Source organism: Uranotaenia lowii, chromosome 3 (assembly GCF_029784155.1).
Source record: "Uranotaenia lowii strain MFRU-FL chromosome 3, ASM2978415v1, whole genome shotgun sequence".
NCBI lineage: Eukaryota > Metazoa > Arthropoda > Insecta > Diptera > Culicidae > Uranotaenia > Uranotaenia lowii.
In genome coordinates this window covers 318,815,696-318,843,334 of record NC_073693.1, presented here as the reverse complement: position 1 = coordinate 318,843,334, position 27,639 = coordinate 318,815,696, and the positions used below count along the sequence as shown (strand labels likewise).

Here is a 27,639-nt window from a genome sequence, read left to right as displayed (position 1 = left end):
TGATTTCATTGTATAGGTTAAGGTAGTGCCACCTCTATCCCGGTACTACTTCTCCTAAATAATGAAATGTTGCAGGGTAAAGTATGGTGTACGTTAATAAGTTTCCTCGCAAAAAATGCTCTTTCGCTCTTTTCAACATCTGTAAATTTTCTTCTCACTTCTCTATCCATCTTTATCAATTTCATAACTACTTTTCACCGATATGCCGAAAAAATAAATTTACAGAATTCAGATTCAGAATTCAGATTCAGAATTCAGATTCAGAATTCAGATTCAGAATTCAGATTCAGAATTCAGATTCAGAATTCAGATTCAGAATTCAGATTCAGAATTCAGATTCAGAATTCAGATTCAGAATTCAGATTCAGAATTCAGATTCAGAATTCAGATTCAGAATTCAGATTCAGAATTCAGATTCAGAATTCAGATTCAGAATTCAAGATTCAGAATTCAGATTCAGAATTCAGAATTCAGATTCAGAATTCAGATTCAGAATTCAGATTCAGAATTCAGATTCAGAATTCAGATTCAGAATTCAGATTCAGAATTCAGATTCAGAATTCAGATTCAGAATTCAGATTCAGAATTCAGATTCAGAATTCAGATTCAGAATTCAGATTCAGAATTCAGATTCAGAATTCAGATTCAGAATTCAGATTCAGAATTCAGATTCAGAATTCAGATTCAGAATTCAGATTCAGAATTCAGATTCAGAATTCAGATTCAGAATTCAGATTCAGAATTCAGATTCAGAATTCAGATTCAGAATTCAGATTCAGAATTCAGATTCAGAATTTCAGATTCAGAATTCAGATTCAGAATTCAGATTCAGAATTCAGATTCAGAATTCAGATTCAGAATTCAGATTCAGAATTCAGATTCAGAATTCAGATTCAGAATTCAGATTCAGAATTCAGATTCAGAATTCAGATTCAGAATTCAGATTCAGAATTCAGATTCAGAATTCAGATTCAGAATTCAGATTCAGAATTCAGATTCAGAATTCAGATTCAGAATTCAGATTCAGAATTCAGATTCAGAATTCAGATTCAGAATTCAGATTCAAAATTTAGATTCAGAATTCAGATTATGAATTCAGATTCAGAATTCAGATTCAGAATTCAGATTCAGAATTAAGATTCAGAATTCAGATTCAGAATTCAGATTCAGAATTCAGATTCAGAATTCAGATTCAGAATTCAGATTCAGAATTCAGATTCAGAATTCAGATTCAGAATTCAGATTCAGAATTCAGATTCAGAATTCAGATTCAGAATTCAGATTCAGAATTCAGATTCAGAATTCAGATTCAGAATTCAGATTCAGAATTCAGATTCAGAATTCAGATTCAGAATTCAGATTCAGAATTCAGATTCAGAATTCAGATTCAGAATTCAGATTCAGAATTCAGATTCAGAATTCAGATTCAGAATTCAGAATTCAGATTCAGAATTCAGATTCAGAATTCAGATTCAGAATTCAGATTCAGAATTCAGATTCAGAATTCAGATTCAGAATTCAGATACAGAATTCAGATTCAGAATTCAGATTCAGAATTCAGATTCAGAATTCAGATTCAGATTCAGAATTCAGATTCAGAATTCAGATTCAGAATTCAGATTCAGAATTCAGATTCAGAAATTCAGATTCAGAATTCAGATTCAGAATTCAGATTCAGAATTCAGATTCAGAATTCAGATTCAGAATTCAGATTCAGAATTCAGATTCAGAATTCAGATTCAGAATTCAGATTCAGAATTCAGATTCAGAATTCAGATTCTTAAGATAAGTTAACCACCGTTAATTAATTTTGTAAATTTATTTTTCGGCATATCGGTGAAAAAGTAGTTATGAAATTGATAAAGATGGATAGAGAAGTGAGAAGAAAATTTACAGATGTTGAAAAGAGCGAAAGAGCATTTTTGCGAGGAAAACTTATTAACGTACACCATACTTTACCCTGCAACATTTCATTATTTAGGAGAAGTAGTACCGGGATAGAGGTGGCACTACCTTAACCTATACAATGAAATCTGGTTGGTCCGAAGTCTACCCGAAGTCTAGCCACGTCCGGAGTATACGTGTTCACCACATGTAGACTTCGGACCAACCAGATTTCATTGTATAGGTTAAGGTAGTGCCACCTCTATCCCGGTACTACTTCTCCTAAATAATGAAATGTTGCAGGGTAAAGTATGGTGTACGTTAATAAGTTTCCTCGCAAAAATGCTCTTTCGCTCTTTTCAACATCTGTAAATTTTCTTCTCACTTCTCTATCCATCTTTATCAATTTCATAACTACTTTTCACCGATATGCCGAAAAATAAATTTACAGAATTCAGATTCAGAATTCAGATTCAGAATTCAGATTCAGATTCAGAATTCAGATTCAGAATTCAAATTCAGAATTCACAATCAGAATTAAGATTTAGAATTCAGATTCAGAATTCAGATTTTGTAAATTTATTTTCAGCATATAGGTGAAAATTTAGATTCTTTGAGAAAGAATATCGGAATTGAAAATTTATAATGATTGATGTTGCGGGGTGAAGTATGGTGTGCGCTTATAAGTTTTTTTTTGCAAAAATGTTCTTTTGCTCTTTTCTCTTCATTTTTCTATCCATCTTTATCAGATTCAGAATCCAGAATTAGAATTCAGATTCAGATTTACAATCCAGATTCCAGATTCAGATACAGAATTCAGATACAGAATACAGATTTAGAATTTAGATTCAGAATTAAAATTAAGAATTCAAAATTCAAAATTTTGAATTGAGAATTCAGAATCCAGAATTCTGAATTCTGAATTCTGAATTCTGAATTCTGAATTCTGAATTCTGAATTCTGAATTCTGAATTCTAAATTCTTAATTCTAAAATCTTAATTCTGAATTTGAATTCAGAATTCAGATTCATAATTCAAATTCTGAGTTCAGATTCAGAATTCAGATTGAGAATTCAGATTTAGAATTCTGATTAAGAATTCGGATTAAAGATCAACCTGGAATTTGAAATTGGAAATTATATTCAAATATTAGACTAAGTGCTGTAACTCAAAATTCAAACTTTAGAATCAGAATAAGATTTCAGATTTAGTTTTCAGAATGAGATTAATCATTTAATAGTCATATTACTTTCCCCTGCTTTTGTGAGAATTTTTTCTTTTATGCATGGTTGAGCTCTAAAAAAGGTATCATGCTAGGCCACGTGTCACGGCTATCCATCAATATTGTAGTTGGTTTTACTTATTCAGTAAAAAAAAGCATAAAAAAACAGTAAGATTCGAACCGAGACCAGCATCGTGAAAGTTCTGCTTGCTACCACGGCACCATTTCAGCGTGTTATAAGATTTGGAAATTCAACTGTTTAAATACCATTCTTTCCATACATAAAATGATCTCCTTACATACCAGTTCGCTTTTCCCCAAAAAACGTACTATGCATCATTTTTTTATATTGAGATCGGAATTTTTCTTGTTTGAATATCTGAAATCATACTTATATGATGCAGAGGGAAGGAATCTATCATGTGTATTCTATATTATTTTATATATTTCCAAATATAACTTACACTCTGTTAGAAAGGCTCCAATCCACTGTTAAGTGTATTAAATCGGGTTTTTCTTTTGGTCAACGCTCCACATTTTCACTCTTATATATGTTGTGAGCCTACTTGGTTGAATGATTCCACTGCATCAAAAAAATCGAAAGATTCCCTTTAATTCCCTTTTTAAGATAAGAATTAACGGGAATCTTTCGATTGCTTTGATTTAGCCACATTTTCACTTTTTAACTTCAGCTATTGTACCTACTCTAATTCCTTACTACCCATTTTTCATGAAATTCGCAAAAATCAGGCATATTTTCAAAAAGTCAGAGAATTTCAATGGCTTATCAGGTTTTCAGGCAGAGTCTCGAAAAATCAGGCAATGCCTGAAAAATCAGGCACTTTGGCATCTCCGATCGGCAGGACAAACTGAATGAGAATATTTGCATTCTTGGCGTTTTGCCAAAATTAACCGTTTTATTTTAGGTTTGGTGACTCAACTCTCAATTTTTTGCATGCTCTGTCGATTTCTGAGAGAACGCAAGAACTGGGTATGCGTTTGTCAAAAGTAGGGGAAATTTTATCTTCATCTCACTCAAACATATGAGACATACAGTACGAAGCAAATGGTTTAAAACCATTTAGACAAAATCATAATCCTGCTAGGTTCTATAACCAATTGAGAGCTATTTTCCATGAAAACACCCTTTTATCGATAAAAAACATATAAATAATGATCCTACGCACCGTTTGGGTCATATAGACTTGAAAAATTCCACTTTTATTTTAATAAGCGATCGAAAGAAGGTTTTCAAATGCGTTTTTTCGAATCGTCTTAAAGAACACAGACTTTTTTCACGTGTTGGTACTGATTTTATTAAATACCAAACCGCTTATCAGTAAATTAAAATTTGGCATAAATATTTAAAATCAGAATCACAAATAGTAAAAAAAAGTTCAACAAAATTTGTTCAAATCTGTCAGATTTTTTTTTCAAGGATCATTTAAGTCACAAAGTGTTGTCCCGAATCGTACTCCGCCGCCTAACGCTACAAGCAATCTTTGGCGGCGTACAGGAGAACGGAGTGTGGAGGCGAAGGATGAACCACGAGCTCGCGCGATTCTACGGCGAACCCAGAATCCAGAAGGTGGTGAAGGCTGGCCGGATACGCTGGGCGGGACATGTTGCGAGAATGCCGGAAGACGGTCCTGCGCTACGAATCCGGTAGGAACAAGACGAGCGGGGGCGCCACTCGCAAGGTGGTTAGACCAAGTGGAGCGTGATCTGGGGAACGTGAGGTGACCGAGAAATTGGAGAACGGTTGCCATGGACCGAGTGAATTTTAGGAATCATGTTCGTCAAGTTATGCCGTGAGACGGAATACTATGTAAATAAATAAAAATAATTAAGTCACATATTATTACTCAACACCCACAGCGCATTTTTTATCAGTTTTTTTACCTCACAAATAACACACGACGTATTACAGGACACTACACTTAAAGTTCTTACTGAGTAAAAGAATGAAAGGTTCAAAATTACCTTGTTTTCGTTAGAAAAATCCGTTTTTTGTTAGTTCAAACGTTAAGTGTCGTTTCCTGTAATAAGTCGTGTGTTATTTGTGTAATTGAAAGTTCAAACGTTGGCATAACCCACTAAAATGGGTTCATATACCCTGAAGAGTATTAGTTTTTTTTTTGTTTTTTTTTTGTTTCGATTATAGTCGTTTTACCATCTTTATGGCATTCGCGACTTTATCAACGTTACAGTTGGCGGATCGTTATTGAAAAACTTATCCGGTACAACTGTGTTCGATGTTTACTCTTGGGCTCGAACTCGTGGACATCGGCTCAGGAGACAACAGACTTGCCAACTGAGCTATATCACAAGCCCTTGAAGAGTATTAGGCTGTCTCAGATACCTAAATATTTTATGCCAATAGGTGGTATTAAAACGATATGTTTGAAATAGTTAATCTAAGCAAATCAATTTTTGGGCCCTGTTTATAATAAATATTCAATAAAACAACCCCTTAAGAGTCTGAAGCATCCAATTACCGGCCCTAGTACCTTAGTGAAATTTCTTCCTTGAACGTGCCAATGTTCCATAAGCAGTACGCTCTCAGCTGACTGGATACAGATATCTGCATTACGTCGTCGTCGATTTTGCGGCAGCCAGGCAGGATTGAGTTCATCATAATTTGGTCGATGTTATCTATTCCATGATCGCCAAGAATTTGATACTTTTCACCTACATTGACGAGGCGAGGAAAATGGTTTTATTTTTCTCTGCACCCCGCAGGCCGGTGTCAGTGCAGTGTGCTTTCCTGGCGAATGGCTTTCGTTCGTTCGTGAACGAGGCATTTTGCCGCTCGTTTGCTATTTCCCGTTAAATAATTGGTTTGGGCAGTATGATATTTTGCCATGGTTATGTTCCTTGGAGTTTTAAGGTATTCTATTATTATTTCATTATAATTGATGATTGAATCTATATCAAATAAATCACTCAGGAAAGTGGGATTAAGAAATGATTTATTATAAATACTAAACTAACGTATAAAAATAGCTAGATGCCTCTTAAATGTGGAGTGATTTTCCCAATGAGGGCCTAACAAAGCCACCAACTTGTGGTCATTTGTCAGCTGGTTCAGTCTTCTGTACCTATGTTTTACGCTTTGGGTGGAAGTGGCAAAATCGGTAGGCTTCAGTTTTATAAAAGCGATGGCAAAAGCAAAGGGTCTGTATATTGTTTGTTCAGCTTTCGGTGCCTATCGGTCTGTACAAAATCAGTGAACGAGGAAGTTTTTCTTTAGTGGGATTTTAAGCAATTTGTCAAAATTGCTGTACTCTATCAACGACAAATCATGAAATCTGTGAGTTTGAAAAGGGGTGGATTTATTTTATTGACAACTAGCGTTCAAGTGAATGTGATGGATAAACCAATTGCTCAGAAAACAACTTGAATGCGTGAAAATCGTGCATGGTTCTTTTGGAAAAGAGCGTATTTGAATGGTATCAAGTGAATAAACATTTTTTTTAACATGCGAATGAAATTGGAATCGAATAAACTGTGTAAAAAATAAGACTAAAAAATAATTTTTAAAGTTGAGAATTCTGTCTGGTCGTGCGAAAGGATCCGAGTGAAATGACGAAGAAACAAACAAGTTAATGCATTCAATGACGTTTTTGCTTCATACATACCAATAAATTCTGAAAATGTGGAATATATGATTGAAAAGGGGTTTATCTTGAAAATGGTGATAAAAATATAAACGTTGTTTATTGCTTGAACAAAAGTTTACCAATTGAAAGAAAAGCTTAAGGCCACAATGATTGATTTGTGGTACTAATTACACGGATGCTGATACAGTTTTTGAACCCTAATTACTATTCTATCTATACTCGTACAATTTTACGATCTTGAAATAGCGTCTTATTTTGGAAAACCAAATTACATATTACACACAGCATTTTATTTCGCTGAACCTGGCTCACAGAGCTAATGTGAGGCACAGAAGCAAGCTCAACAGCTGACGTTATATCAAAACTGGTGCTGGTTTCAAGCTTTATTGGGTACTCGGGAGTTCTGGCAGATCAGAGGTCTTTTTCTATTTTTGTTAGAATAAATGGTGTCGAGACTCCTTCCTTCGTTGAGCGACCTCTAACAGTTGAATGAAATTTAGCATATTGCCTTGTTTTAGAGCTTAGAAAAAAGTATTTCCCTTCATTTTGTTTCTAAGACTTTTTATTATACCACATCTGTAGGTTTATGAAAAATACTTTCGAGAAAACTGCACAATTTCCCATGTATTTTTTAAAGAGTTGTTAACTCAAAGTTAATAGGTTTTACACTTAGCTTTCCAGATTGCCTGAATTTATTCGGGTTTGTCCGGATATTTCATTCAAAATCTGGGAGAAGTCTGGTTTGGCCCGGTTGCCCGGATTTCATTGGAAATTCCCGGATTATGCTCGGATTTATTTACTATATTCACCAAGGTTTTTCGCTAGCCTAATTCACTAGTTATAAGCTGCTTATAAGTTTTTATAATTTATTTTTTTACGTTGTTCTTACGTTGGCACAACCCACTTAAATGAGCTATGATTTTTAAAAGTATTTTTTTCCTAAAATATTTAATAGACAAACTCTTTGAATTTAACTAAATTTGCCCGAATATTGCATGAATATATGTCGAAAATTTTTAAAATCTAAGGCCCGAATTTTATCAAGTTTTTATATGAAATAGCTCGAATTTGTCCGTCCCGGATACGTGTGGACAAACAATCTGGTAACCTTATTCTACACTCATTTTAGGCTGAGTACAAGGCTTAAAATTGTTTTGCAGTTTCCGTTAGAAGGAATACTCTTTTGAACCAGTGATTTCCAATTTTCTGTGAACATCGATACTGTTTTGGTAGTGCGTTTTCATTGACGCAGAATTTCCTTTCAGAATTCGATTATATCTTAATATCAGTTGGAAATTTGTTTTACAAATCGGCAATTAATACCATCTCAAATGTCCGGTTTCAGAGTAAAACTTGATGTTCTAGGAAGCAAGAAATGGTGGACTCAAATTTCATAATCATTTTCTTGGTCTATTTCTATTCCCATCATTGCATCTTACGGTAGTTGGAATCAAGTTTGGACATTTTTAAGCACGGCAAGATTTGCATCACATGGGAGAACTATTCCCTTCATTCCGATAGACATCGACACTCAACCAGTATAATATTCATACGCCAGGTTGGTCTCCTGTAGTAGAATGTTAATACATGGGCCCCGGAGAGGCGCAAGATGTGGGTTCAAGTCTCACCGGGAGACAAGGCGAATTTTTTACGCATGTTTTTCAACATCGATTTTCTCTTATCTAGTCCCTGAAATTTCATCTAAGTTGAATTCATTTCTCTACAAAAAAAAAAATTATTTATAATTTTACATAGGTACTAAATTTTATCAATTATGTCACATATTAGAATTGAATAGAATTTTTAATGGATTTCAAACTTGTTTGGTTTTTTAATCTCATAAATGATATGGTAAAATCCGTTAACATTAAAAAAATTTCATGATCGTCATTTTTTTTCAAATTGATTGCCCCTTTCTTCAAAACTTGCATGTTCATCGTCTTCCTCTTAAAGTTGTGTGTTTCATGTTTCAAGCAAACATTCACGGTGTAACAGTTTATCTACACGTCCTCATCCTCCCAAAGCTAAAGCCAACGAAAAAATATCCGTTTCGCAGAAATTTGGCTTGAAGTTTGTTGTTATTCCTGTGGCCGCAGGTTGTCTTGAGTTTGTTCCGAATGGAAAATTCCCAAAAAAACAATGTTATTTTTGAATTGCTTATAATTTCAGACAGATTTGCAGTTTTTGAGTGCTTCTATGATTTTTGGAATTTTTTCGAATACATCCATCCACCGAAGTATAAATATGTGGGGGTTCAATATAGATTTTGACATGTATTTGGGATTAGCAAAAAATAATAGCAATACCAAAAATACACAATAAACCAGGAAATATGTTTCTAACACCATTTTTCTACTAAGGGTTATCACACAAACTCAAAAATATGAAATTTACTGGAAAAATAAATCAAAATTTTCAAAACAAATCAGAATAAATGTTTCCAGTTGCGGCTTATTCCGGCTTAGTCATTGATAAATTATTCAAAATGATGTTCCTTATTCTGTTCTAGAAATTTGCTTGAAATAAATTCTAAGCAGTCTAGTTTTCAAATTTGGGATCAATATTTTCGGAACACCCGAAAAATAATGCAAATCAAAATCTTGAATTAAGCTTCGAACATAAGAATTAATGCACAGAAATAGAATACATGAAATATAACACCAGATTTAAAAAAAAATCCGAATTCAAAAATAAACGTCAGATCAGGTTGAAAACTAACCATGATTTAAATTCGTTAGAAAAATGATAATGATTGTTATTTAATATTTATCATAATTGTTATTTTTTTCTTTCACTTGCAACTAGTCCCTGAAATTTCATCTAAGTTGGATTCATTTCTCTACAAAAAAGTTTCGCTGACTGAATGTTTGAGTCAAGACCCATCTCTGGGTCGCAATTTAAAAATAGAAATAAGGCGGTGCCAAACACCGAAATTGGCTGGATATCCAAATACGGCAAACACATCATTTCTCATCATAACTGACAATCCGTGCAGGATATGAGAAGGCAATGCAAATCTTGCCGTGCTTAAAAATGTCCAAACTTGATTCCAACTACCGTAAGATGAAATGATGGGAATAGAAATAGACCAAGAAAAATGATTATGATCACATGGGAGAACTATTCCCTTCATTCCGATAGACATCGACACTCAACCAGTATAATATTCATACGCCAGGTTGGTCTCCTGTAGTAGAATGTTGATACATGGGCCCCGGAGAGGCGCGCAAGATGTGGGTTCAAGTCTCACCGGGAGACAAGGCGAATTTTTTTCGCAAAATTTTTTTCGCATGTTTTTCAACATCGATTTTCTCTTATCTAGTCCCTGAAATTTCATCTAAGTTGGATTCATTTCTCTACAAAAAAGTTTCGCTGACTGAATGTTTGAGTCAAGACCCATCTCTGGGTCGCAATTTAAAAATAACAAGTCTACGTTAAAGAAAAAATCAGATTCCAAATGTGTTTATTATAGCTGTTTCATTGAAATAAGGAATAATATATTAAAGATGATAATACATGATCTGAGAAAGTTAAATTCTACAGTTTTTGAAAATTTGGAAGGATATCATTACAAGGATTTCTGACATTACCGAATAAAATTAAAAAAAAAATCGAAATCATTGAACACAATTGTTCAAACCTGGAGAAAACGATTAGATTTTTGCTTTTAAAATATCCTAAAATAAATTGGTTAAGAATTTCTTTAAAATGAAAACCTCTATAACTTTTTTTGCAGAACTCAAAATTACTTGAAGTCTTGAAATCTTTGGGAAAGTTGAAAATTTATTGAAAAACTACATTTGAAATGTTTATGTTTTCACTATGAGAACATAAAATTCACCGATAAGGCCTTTAAAATTAATTTCAAACAAAATTTACGGTGATTAATCTTAATTAGTTATATTTTATTTTGCTTCAAAGTTTTGTCAAAAAATTGAGAAATTTTTAAAATGATTTTAAAATATTTTTAAAATTTATTTAAAAAACAAAGCTTATAAAAAAATGCATTTTTTGATCCAGGGCAACCAAATTAGTCAAAATTAGCTTTTAAATTCTTTGCACCTTGAAGGATGTAAATTTTTTGGTCTTGTGTAATTTATCAAAAAGTTTTTTAATGTGATATTGAGCATTCAGTAGAACAAGAATCACAAAATAAAATTGAAACTGAAATTGGTTTTTGAAGAATATTTCATATCAGCACGATTTTTGTAAATCAAATTTTTTAGTAGGTAATTAAGAATAGGATACTAGGTTTTAGATTTAGTTTTGCTAATTCTGATGACCATCGTGAATCATGATACATGTCTTCCAATGCATGTATAAAATTAGTATTCGATGAATTAATTTTGAAGTTAAAATGGTTGGTTTCAAATTCTGAACTTGTTAAGTAACACTTCCTAATAAAAACCTTTCTAAAGGCGCGGTAGAGGTTTCTGTAGGTCAAGTTTAAAGTTTCAATACAAAAGGTTGATTGAATTACAAACCAAATTAACAATTGATTTAGTATCAACTAGTTTAGTTTCAAATCTTAATCATTTAATTAGAGTCATAAAACCAGCGGTGATAATCTGTTAACACACACAATCTTAAATGTCATATTTGTAGTGTCGTAAAATGAAATGTCCTATCCTATTTCTGACTTTCTTGTTAACACTTATTCAAGATCAAGTAACATTTTACTTGAAAAAACCTCCATGGGAGGGGGAGTTAAACCCCTAAAACTATTCTTATTTCGTACTTATTGATACTTTTCTTATTTCGCACTTTTTGTTGCATATTTTTGGTACTCATTCGATACAAAAAAAATTAACGGGTGAACCAACTCAATTAATTTGCACCAAATTTCATTATATTCAATCTAGGCTGTTCTCTAAAGTTTAAACTTATCTATTTTTTACAAACTGTTTGTTTATTTCCTGGAAAAATAAATTTTGAAACGTGGTAAAGTTTAGTACAGAATTAAACTGAAGTTATTTTAAAAATATGATCTGACTGTCTTCATGAGACCCTTCAAAGCCCCCTGGAACCCCCTTCTAGGTAGGCCTAGCGTTCACCTAGAAGCCTTCAATGCTTCTAGAATGATGGAGACCATTATCAAAATCACTGGTGAGAAGTATTTATCAATTCCTAACAATAATTTGTCGCAGAATATTGTATTCGAAAGTACAGATAAAGTGTAAGATGCTAAACAAATTTAGGTGTATATTCCTAAAGATTTTTTAGTATCTTTTTTTAAATTTTTGAATTCTGTTGTTACATAGTAAAATCGCAAATTTTAAATAACTAACAACAATTTTTATCTCTTGTTAGACAGTTTTCAATATTGTCAGCCTGGAATAAGTATAGCGGGCCTTGGTTTGGCTACCCATGCTTCAGATTATTGCATTTTTTTTGAGAATAAATTAACGTTTAACTCAATCATCCACTTTTTCGAAGACTTCCGAGAAAAAAAAGTTATAGAAGTTTTTTTTTGTAATTTTTTTTCAAATCAGAAAAGAACGGGAATTTTCCTGAAATTTTTGAAGATTTAAACTTTATCTAAACTTTTATATTTTTGAAACCACAAGTCTAATCGTTTCGCAGTCAAATATCAAAAGACTTTTCTAAATGATGTCAAAAAAAAAAAGTTGAAATCTTAACAATTCAAAATTCTATGAATTATAATTTTTCAAAGTTATCTCGATAAAATCTGAATGCTTGATTAAATGAAAGATAATAAAGTGATTTGAGACCATTGCTTTTATTTTTCATGCAGGTTTATTAGTTTATCAGTTGCCAAAGATCGATTTATTCTAAATTGACTAATTTACACGTCAAATCACTAAAACAAGAGATGATAAATAATATTTGACAAATGTTTTCTATCCATGAGGAGAAAATTTTGTTTACTTTTTCAAATCTGATACTATTCGTTCACGCTTGAAAAAACACATACCAAGCTTTAATAAGCCTAACAATATTCAATTTGTCACTTATTTTGATAAAAGTTGACATTTAGTTTTTTTTTAAATTTGTGAGTAAAAGCTACTTCTCCCGAAGAAATGGAAGCAGTCATTTTAAGTTTCATTCAAAGTTAAATAAAAAAAAAAGATGTTTTAATTCTTATCATAGCTGATTTAGATTCCTAGCTAAGAGAAATGTTCCGAACTGAGCTCAACTGAGAAAGGTGTCCAGTTGCATCAGCAGGTGCAACAACCCTACACATTTCCACAAATTCATCCAAGCGTAGAATCACGTGCGATTTAATTTCGATGAGTTACTTTTCCCGTTGTTTGACTTGCATTATGCAACTCATTGCTTCAGCCCTTGAGGTGCCGACGGTCTATTTTCCTACCCAGTTCAAATATTGGCAAGTCTTTTGGCAATGGTCTATTGAACTAGTTGTTTACCTTAGTCATGTCCGGCATATTCCTTCAGAGCTCTTTGTATCTTTTTTATAGACTGTTGCAAACCATTTGACCCACTTACTTATACGATTTTTGTTTTTCCGCAGGTATTTTTCTTGATAACGGCCGTATTGGCCGTTGGCTTCCTGCCGACGATCCGGGCCATAACATTCACAAAGCTTCATCAACCTTACGTGGAAGATTCCGATGAGCAAGACAGCATAAATCTGGCAAGCGACAGCGATGATCATCCGGTCTATTCAACTAGTCATTCGGAAAAGCACCAGTCCTACTCGGTGCCCATCTTTCAGAAGATTGGAGTCCCAGTTCCACATCCGGTGCCGGTAGCCGTCCCACAGTACGTCAAAATAAACGTGCCACAACCCTACCCGGTTCAGGTCAACGTTGAGCAACCAATCAAAGTCCCGGTCTACAAAATAGTTCCAAAAATTATCGAACGACCAGTCCCCTACACGGTGGAAAAGTCCTACCCGATCGAGGTCGAGAAACCCTTCCCGGTGGAGGTGCTGAAGAAGATCGAAGTTCCCGTTCCGAAACCGTTCCCAGTTCCGGTTCCGATCGTGCGTCACGTTAACGAGAATCCAAACCCCAAGCGTAGCTGGAGGTGGTAATAATCATGCTCTACGTAGTGTAGATTAATTTGGGACGGTCTTATAAACTGTACAAAGCTCTCTTTCCTGCAAGTTATTATTAGCAATGCTCTTGACTAGAAGTTATGGTTAATAATTTATTATGTTTATTATGTTGAATAGTGAATAATAATAAATTATACGTTTTGGGAAGCTTGTGGTATTGATATCAGATTTATTGTTAAATAATGTCACACTCACCCATAAAATGAGTGCAATAATGATCGAAAGAAAAGTGCCGCTAAAAAATGACAAAGTAAGATGAATCACAGATTAAATTTTAGCTCGACTTTTGGAATCCTTATTAACCTCGTTATCAATCACTAACATTATTATAATAAAAGTTTTTAAATTCAAAATTGTTACAATGATGTGTTTGTATAAAGTGATTAAAACTATGATATGAATCTTATATACTTATATCTCAGAAACTACTTAACCTATATCTACAAACTTTATACCATTGAATTACTTGAGCTCTCAAAATTTAGTTTGTCATGCAAAACTTGTTTGTTAGTGTCGAGATTTGACGATTCTTATGAATCAAAATTCAGAGGTTCGCTCAGACAAGTCTGTCACTCACAAGAATAGATCAATGCCTGACTTTGTTTTGTTTGTTTTGCCGAGTATTGCCAAAATAACAAACGTTGCCATATAAATTTATTTTATTTTATATATCTTTAGTGTGGCCGACTACAATTATAATTATCTTTTTTTTTTTTTTTTTTAAGAGTAGAAATCACCGTGAATTTGTTTTTATGAAATGAATTTGCGGCTTTATCGGTGAGGGTTAAAGAGTTGAAATGAAAGACGGATAGAAGATCAGAAGAAAATTCTAAGGTGGTGAAAAGAGCGAAGAGCATTTGAAATAGAAGCTTGACCACATACTAAATTCTTTGTCCCACACCAATTAACTGTATTGAAGAAGTAGTACCCAATAGAGAAGGCACTACATTTTTCGATACAGTTAATTATGGATGGTTCGACCGCCATGTGAGTGTGCACATGTGCCGAACGGACAAAAAATTTTAGCATGTGGTTGCTCTGTTAAGTCTTCTATTATGCGATATCGTTCCATCGATGGCTAGGTAGATTTCTTATTTTCGTTTTGTGCGGATTCACCACCTTAGAATTTTCTTCTGATCTTCTATCCGTCTTTCATTTCAACTCTTTAACCCTCACCGATAAAGCCGCAAATTCATTTCATAAAAACAAATTCACGGTGATTTCTACTCTTAAAATAAAAAAATAATTCGGCTATAAAAATCAATTACAAAACATCGTTCCGATAATCGAAAATAGTTAGGCCAAGATTTCTGACCGTTGACCGTATGCGACAACTCAATCCAGTTGGAACATCCGCACAAAACGAAAATAAGAAATCTACCTAGCCATCGATGGAACGATATCGCATAATAGAAGACTTAACAGAGCAACCACATGCTAAATTTTTTGTCCGTTCGGCACATGTGCACACTCACATGGCGGTCGAACCATCCATAATTAACTGTATCGAAAAATGTAGTGCCTTCTCTATTGGGTACTACTTCTTCAATACAGTTAATTGGTGTGGGACAAAGAATTTAGTATGTGGTCAAGCTTCTATTTCAAATGCTCTTCGCTCTTTTCACCACCTTAGAATTTTCTTCTGATCTTCTATCCGTCTTTCATTTCAACTCTTTAACCCTCACCGATAAAGCCGCAAATTCATTTCATAAAAATTATAATTATCTTTTATTTTTTATTAAATTTAATTTATTTTCTGCATATCTTTCTCCCCATCTATACATTCCTCCTCACCTCTATTCTCAATTAATTTTTTTTTACGCATCGACTTTTGTTTTTTTCTCTAAAACAAAATTTTATGTACCAAATATCTTTAATTTTTATTCCATACTAGCTGACCCGGTTAACTTCGTTTTACCCGTTCCTTAATAAATCGTTGGAAAATGTTTACAGTTCTTTAACTACTTCGTGCTCGTGAATCAGTTTTCGTGAAAATCGTCTTCAAGTTGTTCTAGTTTTGTCCCGTTTCTAGTTTATTTTGTATGGGGACCCCCCTTCCATAAAAAGTGAGATTCTTGAAACTATTATACAAACCATCTCTGGCCTGAAAAACCCTCAGATAACAAATTTCACTTAATTCCGACCGACCATTCATACGTGATGGTGTTACAAAGAAAACGCCTCCATTTTTATATATAAGATTCCACATCTTTATTCTCCATCCTACTAATTTTAATCAGTTTCTAAATATCCTTAATCTTTTCTCTATATTCATTCTCAACTCTATTCTCAATAGAATCTTTTATTAACTGACTATTGTTTTTATCAAATTTAAAATTTTATTTTTCAAATATCTCTTATTTCAATTCTACATTTCATTCTCAGCAAAAGCTTTTCAAATCTTTAAATTTATTTATTTTCAGCATGTTCTTCATCCAATCTGAAAATATTCTTTACAAAAGCCTTCCCAATCTGTGCTTTTCTTGTAGCTTTGTTTTTGTTTACCATATCCACAACAATCCGACAACTTTCTTAGCAACAGTTTTCCCGAACTGTTCTTTCCTTGTCACTCTGTCTCTGTGTACGAGAGCCGGAATAATTCGATAGTATTCTTAGAAATAGCCTTCCCAACGAGAAGACCAAATCAAAACAAACAATCAGCTGCAGTAGCCTTTAAAAATCCACGCTTTCTTAGCCAATTCCTTTTTTCTAACCGGAAGGCCAAATCAAAGTAAACAATCAGCAGATGCTGCCTGAAAATGTGCGCTTCCAAATCCTTTCCGTCTTTTTCACCGGGAAGCAAAATCATAACAAATAATCAGCAGCAACCGCCTTAAAAATCTGTACTTCCTAAGCCAATTCCGTCTTTTTCCACCGAATGGCGAAATCAATGCAAACAATCAGCCACAACTGTCCAAAAATTTTGCGCTTCTAAAGCAGTTCCGTCTTTATCCAGCGGATGGCCAAATCATGACAGCAATCAGCAGCAGCAGCCTTATAAATCTGCGCTTCCTTAGCCAATTAAGTCCTTTTCCACCGGAAAGCCAAACCAAAACAAACAATCAGCAACATTAGTTTTAAAAATATGCGCTTCCAAAGCCATTCCATCTTTTTCCACTAGATGGAAGGCCAAATAAACACACACAATTAACAGCAGCAGCCTTAAAAATCCGCACTTTCTAAGCCAATCCCGCCTCTTTCCACAGGAAGGCAAAATCAAAGCAAACAATCAGCAGAAGCTGCCTTAAAAATCTGCACTTCCTGAGCCAATTCCGTCTTTATCCACCGGATGACCAAATTAATACGATCAGCAGCAGCCTTTAAAAATTGCGCTTCATAAGCCAATCCGTCTTTTTCCAGGGACCGAATCAGAAAAAAAATTGTTCGTAGTAGCAGCCTTTAAAATATGTGCTTCCTGTGCCAATCCGTCTTTCAACCGGAGGCTAAATCAATAACTTTTTTTTTGTAGCAGCGTCCTTTAAAATCTGCACACCTTGTGTCAATCCGCCTTTCTATCGAGGCCGAATCAAAAACATTATTTTCGTAGCAGCCGCCTTAAAAATCTGCGCTCCCTGTGCCAATCCTCCATTCTACCGGAGGCTGAATCGAAAACAGATTTTTCGTAACAGCAGCCTTGATAATCTGCACTCTCTGTCTCTGGTTTTACGATTCTTATGAATCTCAATTAAGAGATTCACTCAGACACGTTCATTCACTCACAAGAATAGATCAATGAAATTTATTTTATTTTATGTATTAACCTTCAGTGTTGTTGAATACAACTTTCATTTTATTTTATTTTTTATTAAATTTTATTTACATTCTGCATATCCTTCATTTCATCTCTACACTGATCTACAAAAGTTTGATTTTCAAGATAATTATTTTATTTCTGTTGTGAAAAAAAAACAACAAATTTCAAGATTTTTTAAAACGTAACTTAAATTTTGAGGTTGTACCTGGATAATTCCAGATTCCAGCTTAGTTTTTTGTAACGATTTTGTTTTTCAAGGGCACAAACTGACAGCAAGAAAGATCAGGAAGGGAAAAGACTTTTTTTTTTTAATCTGGGTTATACTAATATAACCCAGAGTAAACCACTCTCTTATAGAAAACCAACGAAATCATATTGAGTTTTGTATGCAGACTGCATACACTTTTTATGGGGGAAAAATTTAGGTCTCATGATTACAAAAGTTTGTGAAGTTTCTAGCAAGTTGAATTCAAAGCATTAGCAGTTTTGAAATCGGATATTGACTACCGACAAAGATAATATTGAAACTAAGAGAAATGTTTAAACAATTCGTTTTCCTTGTAATTTTTTCCCTTTTTTTCATTTTCATTTTATTACAATTTTTTTTATCAAGGTGTTTAACGAGGTTTGATGAAAAACGGAATAATAGTTCCTATTTTATGAATTAAGAGTAACAATAGACAACAATTTAGAAAAAAATGTCAAGATGGATTAAGGCGATTTCAAACCATTTTTTTTCATACAGATAGATAGAGTGGAAGGATTTGAAAATTATACTCACTTTTATCGAAGTAGGGCAGCCACGTGTACTGCGTCCCCTTCACGGTATCGTTGTCATGTTCCGTACACTGCAACGCCCGGAAGGAAGGCGTTTCCGTTGGACAAGGCTGGGTATTGCAGGTTTTATACCGGGCTCGTTCCCCGATACAAAACAACCCACCATGAGCCGGCGCCGGATGGTCACATTCTCTCGTTTGTTTGGCAATTCCGGCCCCACACGAACGGGAACATTCACTCCATTCATCCCACTCGCCCCACCCACCGTGAACCGGAGACGGAAGTGCTTCCACATCGACACACTGCTGATTTTGGCACCACTTGTGCTTGCCGCAGTGAGTTCCAGGAGCAGCTGGTCGCATCATGGTCATACAAACGCCGTCCACCAGACACCACAGCTGGTTGCAAATTTCGTCCAGCTTCGAGCACACCTTCATGTCTTCGTCCGTCGAGTTGAACTGCAACCGGCACTGTAGATGGGCATTGTACATGGCACCCGGCGGAAGTTCCGGATAGGAGTACTCCTGCTGACTCGGTTGATCCTCCAAACATTTTCCGAGACCGAGACTGTTGAAAATTTGAAAAAAATAATCGTTAAATGGAGGAACAAGAGATAATTTGATAGATCTTACTCCAAGAAATGTGTAATATCCCGTCTGCTGCAGTTGGACCACGATACCTGCATCGTGTCCGCCTCGAAGCTGGGCGTCATGATGTGCAGGATTGGTCCTATCCGATGATCGCATCCGGTTTTGGCCGTGTCGTGGTACATGCCGAAGCTTCGGGAAGAGAGAACAGAAAAGTGACTCGTTGAATAGTGGTATGAACAAAATGAATGCTGTTGCGGAGATTCAGGGGCTGATGTTGGAGCTTTATTTGAATTGGGGTGTTTATGAAGTACCATGCGTTTACATCGAATGAAAATTCGTATGAACTTTATACGATTTCCATAACATTCATTGTAAAATTTCTGCTACCAATTTGCATCGAAAATGGAAAGAAAAAAAAAAATGGAAGGGTGCTTATGATTTCACGAATAGTATTTTCAAACATAAAAGCAGCAAAATTAAAGGTAGAAAATGCATCGAACTTACATATGTATTATTTTAGAAAAAAAAACACAGTGAACAGTCAGTTGGACGACCTCTTTTGACGGCTCTTTTCACCAAATTTGTTACCAGAAATTGATCGCCCGTCCCTGTAACTTCCTGTAGGGATGCAGGATGTGCAGCAAATAAATAAAGTTATTATTTACCGTCAACTGGGGCATCATGCAACACTTTTAAACTTCAATGGCTTCTAAAAACTTAGTGTTCACAGATAATCATACCTACCACTTGTACATCAACATTTTTGAGGTTGATGGGACACCGAATTGACGTAGTCAGAAATTTTTTTATTTTCACCAGTTATTCTACAAAAAAATATGCGATTTTCACCCTCCTTAGAAAAAGAGGTAAGTTGCAAGAAACTTAGTTTTTAATGGAAAATCAAATGGAAACGTTTGAAAATTTATAGTTTTGCGATATTTTTATTATGTCATAACGCATCAATTGCAGTAATTTTTTGTTTTGTTCAAATTAAATTATTATTTTTTTCTTTCAAAAATGTTTTTTTTTAATAAAATGCATAAGGGCATTTAGGGCCTTAGGGGTAAAAAAATACTGCAAAAAATCTGAATCCTTAACAACACTGAAATTGAAAAACATGAATATTACATGACGTAGAACGCGATTTGTTAATGCAAATTTACAGATTAAAAAATGTTGAATCTGTTAACTGAACTCTAATGACATAAATATTACTTGATACGAAACGCAATAATTGGATGTCAATTTACGACACATATGATGTAAATAAAAATAGCTTCACATATGACGGGATTTTCTGTGAGAATTAAATTTTACATGTTGTCAAAATTTTATATGTCTTTCAAATTTTACACGTTTATTGACGTGTTATACTCAACTCTCACTGAAATTTCATCATTTGTGATGCTTCTTTTCGTTAGATTAAATGTGATGTAATTTTTCAACTTTTAACGGCCACACAATTCTTAACAGCACTGAATAAGATATTTCTTATTTAATTCGAGCAGGCCCGGTAAACTTCGTCTAACCATGTTAAACTTGGCGTTCATTTTCCATTTTTCCTAGTTTTTTTTCATTACCCTCCTATACCTTTACTCGAATTAAATAATTCTATCAAAATAAAACCTAAGAATTTTAACTCAATTCTACGGGTATTTTAAAATCCACTTTTTGTTACTTGTTCCATAAATATCTGTATGTCGATAATATGTATGTTTCATTTTTTGTATTCCATTTAGTAGATTTATTCCGTTTTGTTCGAGTTCACATTAAGGGGGTAGTAGGGTCTAACACTTTCAAAAAAACGATTTTTATTTTTTATTTTATTTTATTTTATTTTCTTATTGTAAAACATTTCAAGAATGTTGTGTCAAATTTTCAAGTCAATCAAATCAAAACTGTAGAAATTATAGGCCTTATCTCCTCTTATCTAATACTGCAAGAATTCTAGAGCAGAAACTTCAAACGCGTTTTTCTCGAAAGCACATTTTTTAAGTCAGTGGACATCGCCATTTGAAAACTATTTCACCGATTCTTTTCAAATTTGGAACATATTTTCTACATATAAAATACCAAACCCCAACGATTTTCTTTTTTTGTTTTTTTACTTTGGGGAGATTTTACAGTTTCTACTTCAAACAGCCACAAAAATTTCATAAAAATTTTTTTAAGTTAAACAAAATCGTTGGGGTCCAGAAAATTATCTATTAAAATATTTTGCTCTGATTTTTTGACTTCAGATAATTCTGTGCTGAGATACAGTGTCCACCGCAAATCCTGTTTTCTAAAAAGCATCCTCGAAAGTGCTTCGTCACCGGCTCATTTTTCAATATTTTTCCACGAAAAAATTACTAAATGTTCTTTAAACAATGCTTTGTATAATGCAAAAAATTTGAATACATTTGTTTGAACGATAGCTCCATATTTTCACCAAAATCATGTTCAAAAAAGTTTCGCCTGATACTAAACTTTTACACATTTCAATTTTAAGTGTTCCCAAACTGCACTTGTCATGACATTGAATCTGTGTATTTTGTATACAGCAAATTCCCTTCTTTTTAATTATTCAAGCAAAAAATGCTAATTAATTCCTTTGAACTTTAACTCAATGAATCAAAGAAACGATTGGTTTGAAAAAGAGGAAAAACTATGTTTAGATATGTTCACCCATTATTTTAAATATTCTAATTGCGATGTTCTGATTTCGAAATTTTCTGAACATTGTTGGTGGTGATCTGCGATTTCATTTAGGATTATGCAATATTTTTAAAACTTTATAACATTTAATTGAAAAGCAGATTTTTTAAAATTAATCAGATCGAAAAAAAAAATCTGTTCAGACTTTGCTGGTTTCATGAGTTCATTTTGTTTCCTTGATATTATCATAAAAACCAAACCTTAATAAAAATTAGGTATCTATTCAACTGTAAATCTTAATTTTCAAAAATGAAACACCGGGGCAAATGCAAACGAATATCACCACAGTTCAACTTTAATATTCTCTGAAAAATTTAAAATTTTCAAAAAAAATATTTGTTATGATGACAAAAAGAAATATCGAAAAATACAATTGTCCCATTTATTGGGGCAAGTGAAAACACATAGGTCTTTTTCAGATGCGTCAGTGAAAAGACTTTAAATTAAATTAATACTTGTTTTTGTTTGTCTGTTTTATCAACTTTCATTGATATATCCTAAGTTTTTCTCCGGAATAAATTAATGCTTGGTACTTCAATTTCACTGAATGCTGTTCAACCAAAAGACCTTGATTTACAAAGACCTTTATAATAATTTTGAATATCCGCTTCAGATTCAACACTCGGGATATCCTTTCTGGCCATTTGGGAGATAAAATTCTTAAATGGCATATGTTTCATTGCTTAATGGCGCGTTTTTACTTATTTCACCTAAGAAATTACAGGAATTAATATTATTTTTAACTCTTTCAGGTCATATTAAAAGTTCATCATAAAAATCTGCTGCCCCTGGAATATCAATCACATAAAACTTTTCAACCAAAAAGTGAATCAAAAGTCTCTTCTATGTAGCCAAAATGTGTAAAACAAAAACACACTTTTCATGTTAAGAACGTACTTGAACTGTGTGTGAACAAACAGTAAACGTGTAAACAGTTTTTTGGTGAATGATGTAAAAAAAAGAGCTGAGTTTATTAAATCATATTGTTTTTTGGGCCCAAAAATTTTTAAATGAAGAAATAATGTATACATTTTTTGTAAAAGTTGAAAGTTTGCACTTGCTCTAGTCTACTTTTTTAATTGAAAATTCTTCCGGAAAATGCATATCCTCACTTTTTGTTATTGAAACGCAGATTATTTTATTGATAACTTCAACTTACGTTTGCAGAAAATCAAAAAGTTCATTCGGCCTTTAAAAACTTAAATCCTATCTAATCTATTTCAAAGGACAGACTTTTGTTCAGTTGGATTATACGAAATTGAATGTAAAGCTTCCCTATTTCTTTTTTTCCAACTTTCCGCAAAGTGTCATAACATTATTTCATATGCATCACCTAATTCATATTTTTTGGACAACAATTTACTACTTGAATTATCACGGATTAAAAATGGTTTTAATATTTAAAATCGTTTGAATGGTTTTGATAAGATCGATATTATCATCAAAATAATATTAGATCAATCCGTGTAACATCTAGGCGTCATTTATTACCATGAGCTGTGTACAAATAAGCATGGAAAAAACCTATCTAGGTTGCATATCGCCCCCACATGCATAAGAAATATAGAAATATAGGTTAGTTGAGAAATAGGCGCCTAACTTTTAAATTTTTCCAGCGATCAATGAACAGTATGCTCGCCTATGGAGACGAATAACAAACCCCTCAAAGAAAAGAAAATCTTTAAAATTGGATGCCTGAGTCAGCCTGACTTTTCAATTTCAGATTTTTGCAAAACAAAATTTATATGTTTTATTCGATCGGCAAAATGTCAATCTGAGTCACGTCTAGGCATCATTTATAACCATGTGCTGTAAAAATGAGCTAGGAATCAGGAAAAAAAAAATCACATAAAGGCCATATCGCCACCACTTGCATTGAAAATATGCTTGGTTCAGAAATACGCGCCAAAATATTCTCACTGATCAGTATGCTATGACATGGTTACTATCCTCTGGCGACATAGGCTTGCGACGCCTCGACCTTGGAGACGAAAAACAAACCGCCCAAAGTAAAGAAAATCTTGAAAAAATGGATGCCATGACTTTAATTTGATTCAAATAAGTACAAATTTAATTATTGCGGACAATTGATGCGACTTTTTGTCATTTTTAATGGATATAAACCGATTCGCATGGCTACAGAATATTCTAAAAATAATTTCATTCGAATCGTTTGGGTCATTTCGGAGGAGTAGTACTACAAACACCGTTACAAGAGAATTTTATATAATAGAAGATAGATTTGCTGCCCATGCGAAGGACCCGTCCATGGTGGGGTTTTCGAAATCCAAATATAGTCAAAAATAATAACCATTACAAAAAATACCCAATCGATTTCTAATATCATTTTCTTACTCATAATTATCACACAAACTCAAAAAATATTAAACTTTACTGATAACATAAATCAAAACTTCCATGACAAATCACAATGAAAGTTTCAAATCAATGATATTTTCGGTAATTCACTGATACATTTTTCCAAATGATGTCTCTTGTTCTGAACTAGAATTTGCTTCAAAATAATTTCCAAGCAATCTAGTTTTCAATTTCAAAATAAATATTCAGTTAACACAGATTAAGAAAAAAAATTGATCCTAAAATAAATTTAAGATCAAATGAAAAATTAACCATTATTTCTTTCTTTTCAACTGAAGAGTTGATTGAAAAATTTATAATAGTAATAATATGTTGAAAAAAAAAATTATCGCAATTTGAAATGTGAATTTTAGATTAGGAAAAAACTTAAAGATTTTGTTTTTAGAATACCGATAATTTGGAATTAAAAAACCCGATTTAATACACTTAACAGTGGATTTGAGCCTTTCTTTCAGATTCAAAACATATTTGTTTTACGTGTTTTAATCCATAACGGTAGAATGTTTACAAAAATCACTTTTATAAATGATTTTCGTTAAATGAAGCTCTCAAACGGAATAAACTATAGGGGATGAAAAAAAACTATAGGAGATAAAATTTGTCAAATTTGTCAAAAATGTCAAATTTGCCAATTTTGTCGATTTAATCAATATTGACAATTTTATGGATTTTGCTAGTTTTGATAATTTTGTCGATTTTGTCGATTTTATTAGTTTTGTAATTTTTGTTTATTTGATTCAGTTTTGTCAATTTGTTTAATCTTGTCAATTTTGTCAATTCTGTAAATTTTGTCAAATTTGTCAATTTGATAAATTTTGTCATTTTTGTCAATTATAAGAATTTTGTAAAATTTGTCAATTTGGTCTATTTTGTCAATCTTGTCAATTTTGTCAATTTTGTCAGTTTTGTCAATTTGGTCAAATTTTTCAATTTCGTCGATTCAATCAAAATTGTGATTTTGCGATTTCTGTAAATTTTGACTATTTTGTCGATTTAATCAATTTTGTCATTTTTGTCAATTTTAACAATTTCTTCAAATTTGTTCAGATTTGTCAATTTTGTCAATCTTGTCAATGTTTACAATTTTCTAAATTTTGTCAATTTGGTCAATTTTGTCAATCTTCTCAATTGTGACAAACTTGTCAATTTTGTCAATATTGGCAATTTTGTCAATCATGTCAATTTTGTCAATTCTGTCAGTTTTGTAAATTTTGTCAATTGTGTCAATATTGTCGATTTTGTCGAAATAGTCAATCTTGTCAATTTTGTCAGTCTTGTCAATCTTGTTAGTTTTGCCTATTTTGTGAATTTTGTCAATCTTGTCAATTTTGGCAATTTGGTCATTTTGTCAGTTTTGTCAATTTGGTGAATTTTGTCAGTTTTGCCAATTTGGTCAATTTTGTAAGTCTTGTCTTTTTTGTCAAATTGGTGAATGTTGTCAGTTTTCACATATTGGTCAATTTTGTCAATTTTGTTAATTTTATCACTTTTTTCAATCTTGTCAATTTTGTAAGTTTGTCAATTAAGTCAATCTTGTGAATGTTGTCAATTTTGTCAATTGTGTCAATATTGTCGATTTTGTCGAAATTGTCGATATTGTCAATTTTGTCAATTTTGTCAGATTTGTCAATTTGGTGAAGTTTGTCAGTTTTGTCAATTTGGGCAATTTTGTCATTTTTTCGGTTTTGTCAATTTTGTTAATCTTGTCAATTTTGTCAATCTCATCAATTTTGTCAACGTTTTCAGTTTTGGCGATTTTGTCAATCTTGTCAATTTTGTCAGTTTTGTTAATTTTGTCAATTTAGTTAAATTTGTTTTTGGCCAGCCTGGCCAAAATGGTTAATGCGTATTTATGTGCCTTTTCCAAAAAAAAATCCGAAATGCTTCAAACACTACTATGGAGGACTTGGTGGCGCCACTGTTTGGATTGACTCCCAAGCCGTTTTCGTCAGACAGCAACCCCAACAACAAAACGCAACAATTGCACAGGTTTTTCTATGCGAACGAAAAGCTTTCATTGCGCAACGTTAGATCTGAAGAGAAAAGGGAACGAAAAGGGAATTTGCCCGAGAGCTTAAAGCTCGATGAGGATTGAGAAGCATTTTGTCTAATTAGATTTGCTTCCACGGGCGAAATTCTCTCCTGTCGTTCGTGCCTAGGAAGAAGAGCTTCCTGAGCACGAACGGCACGTGAGAAGATGAGAGGATGTGCATACATCGTCCGCGTACCCGTGTTGTTTTCCCCTTCTCAGAGCAATCTGTTTCTGAATATAATGTTGGCCGAAGTTACTATCGCATTTCGTACCATGCAGTGTGGGCATGACTTACTCATCAACGACTTCATTAATTTCCGGGGTCGTACCCCTTGGTGAAAACCATTTTTTATGTTAAATAAATCGAAGCTTCGGTTCCGAAATATTTTGAAATGGTTCGGTTTCAATCTGAACCATTAAAATGAAAACAATACAACGATTGGCAGGGAAAATTTGATCTGTCGTCTTCCTCCCACAAGATTTCTGTCACGATGACATCAAACCTGAGTGGGAGTGAAGCTTACCTGTTCTCCCTTCCACACATCGACAGGGACCAATAGTTTTAGCTAGCAAGCGCGTATCTATGGACGTCACGTATAATTTGACGTCATATATACGATAATCTTGATTTTAGTGATTGCTGGTTTTGGCTAGCAAGGCCAATTGACACGTTTTTTTTGGATGATAATTACTATGAAAATTTAATTTTCAAACTATTTTGTTATTTTTTTCTTTCTTTTTATAGACCGAAGAAGAAAAAAAACAAATTTTTTAAGATAAAAATCATTTTTATTGTACTGCCCAGTTTCGCAAAAACATGCAAAAAAGTTTACAAAAAATCACACCAATACACAGACATCGTCTGAACTCGACGAGCTGATTCGATAGGTACCGTCAAACGGGGGCATCATGCAACAGCGGGGTTAGATGCAACATTTATATAACACCACACTGATTCAATTTTTAATTTATTATAATGTGATAAAGATATCTTTTAATGATTACAAAATGATGATGACATAATTTCTTGCTTCCTTAGATAGTTTTTTTCAAGTTTTTGATTTGCATATAAAATTTGAAAAAATCGAACAATAAATGTACAATTTTTAACATTTTTCGATGCCGAAAAAAACTTTACCCAGTATAACGGATTGGCTTAATAATATCACCTACAAACTTTTAAACTGGTTTTCTCATCCTATACCAACACTGTTGATGTAAAAATATTTTTCGAACGATCGCTCACTTTTTTTTAAATAAATATTTTTATAATTCAGTTACCAGTCTGGGGTAAAATGCAACAAAATGCAAATCAAAGACAAAACCTTATAAATCTCATTTCGATATGCTGGAATATGATTTTTTTTTACATCAGGCGTTTGTCAACATTGAAATTCCTTTCATCCAATCATTATTTTTTATGATTTCGGCTTCTACAATTTTTAGTAGTATTGTTTTACCCCTAAATGTAGGGCAGCACCGTTATTTTCAGAAAAAATGTGAAAATAAGTTTTCAAAAAAACAAAAAATCACTGCAAATGGGGTTTTCATGCGTAATGATCTTTAAATAATCGAAAATGTATCAAAAACTATACATTTTTATACGTTTTCATAAGATTTTTCATCAAAAACAAAGTTT

The 27,639-nt window shown here is 33.2% G+C and overlaps 2 protein-coding genes across 2 annotated transcripts; one reads left to right on the top strand and one right to left on the bottom strand.

Moving 5' to 3' along the window:
- Positions 1–6,283: 6,283 nt before the first annotated feature.
- LOC129757362 (uncharacterized) lies at positions 6,284–13,918 on the top strand. Its single transcript, XM_055754564.1, has 2 exons — positions 6,284–6,419; positions 13,223–13,918. The coding sequence occupies exons 1-2, from the start codon at positions 6,411–6,413 to the stop codon at positions 13,745–13,747; spliced, it is 534 nt and encodes a 177-aa protein (XP_055610539.1). The 5' UTR covers positions 6,284–6,410; the 3' UTR covers positions 13,748–13,918.
- A 4,344-nt stretch (positions 13,919–18,262) lies between these two features.
- LOC129753775 (A disintegrin and metalloproteinase with thrombospondin motifs 6-like) lies at positions 18,263–19,075 on the bottom strand. Its single transcript, XM_055749622.1, has 2 exons — positions 18,935–19,075; positions 18,263–18,869 (listed from the first exon to the last, which is right to left on the bottom strand). Exons 1-2 carry the CDS (start codon positions 19,072–19,074, stop codon positions 18,263–18,265), a joined length of 747 nt encoding a protein of 248 aa, XP_055605597.1. The 5' UTR covers position 19,075.
- Between the last annotated feature and the right edge of the window lie 8,564 nt (positions 19,076–27,639).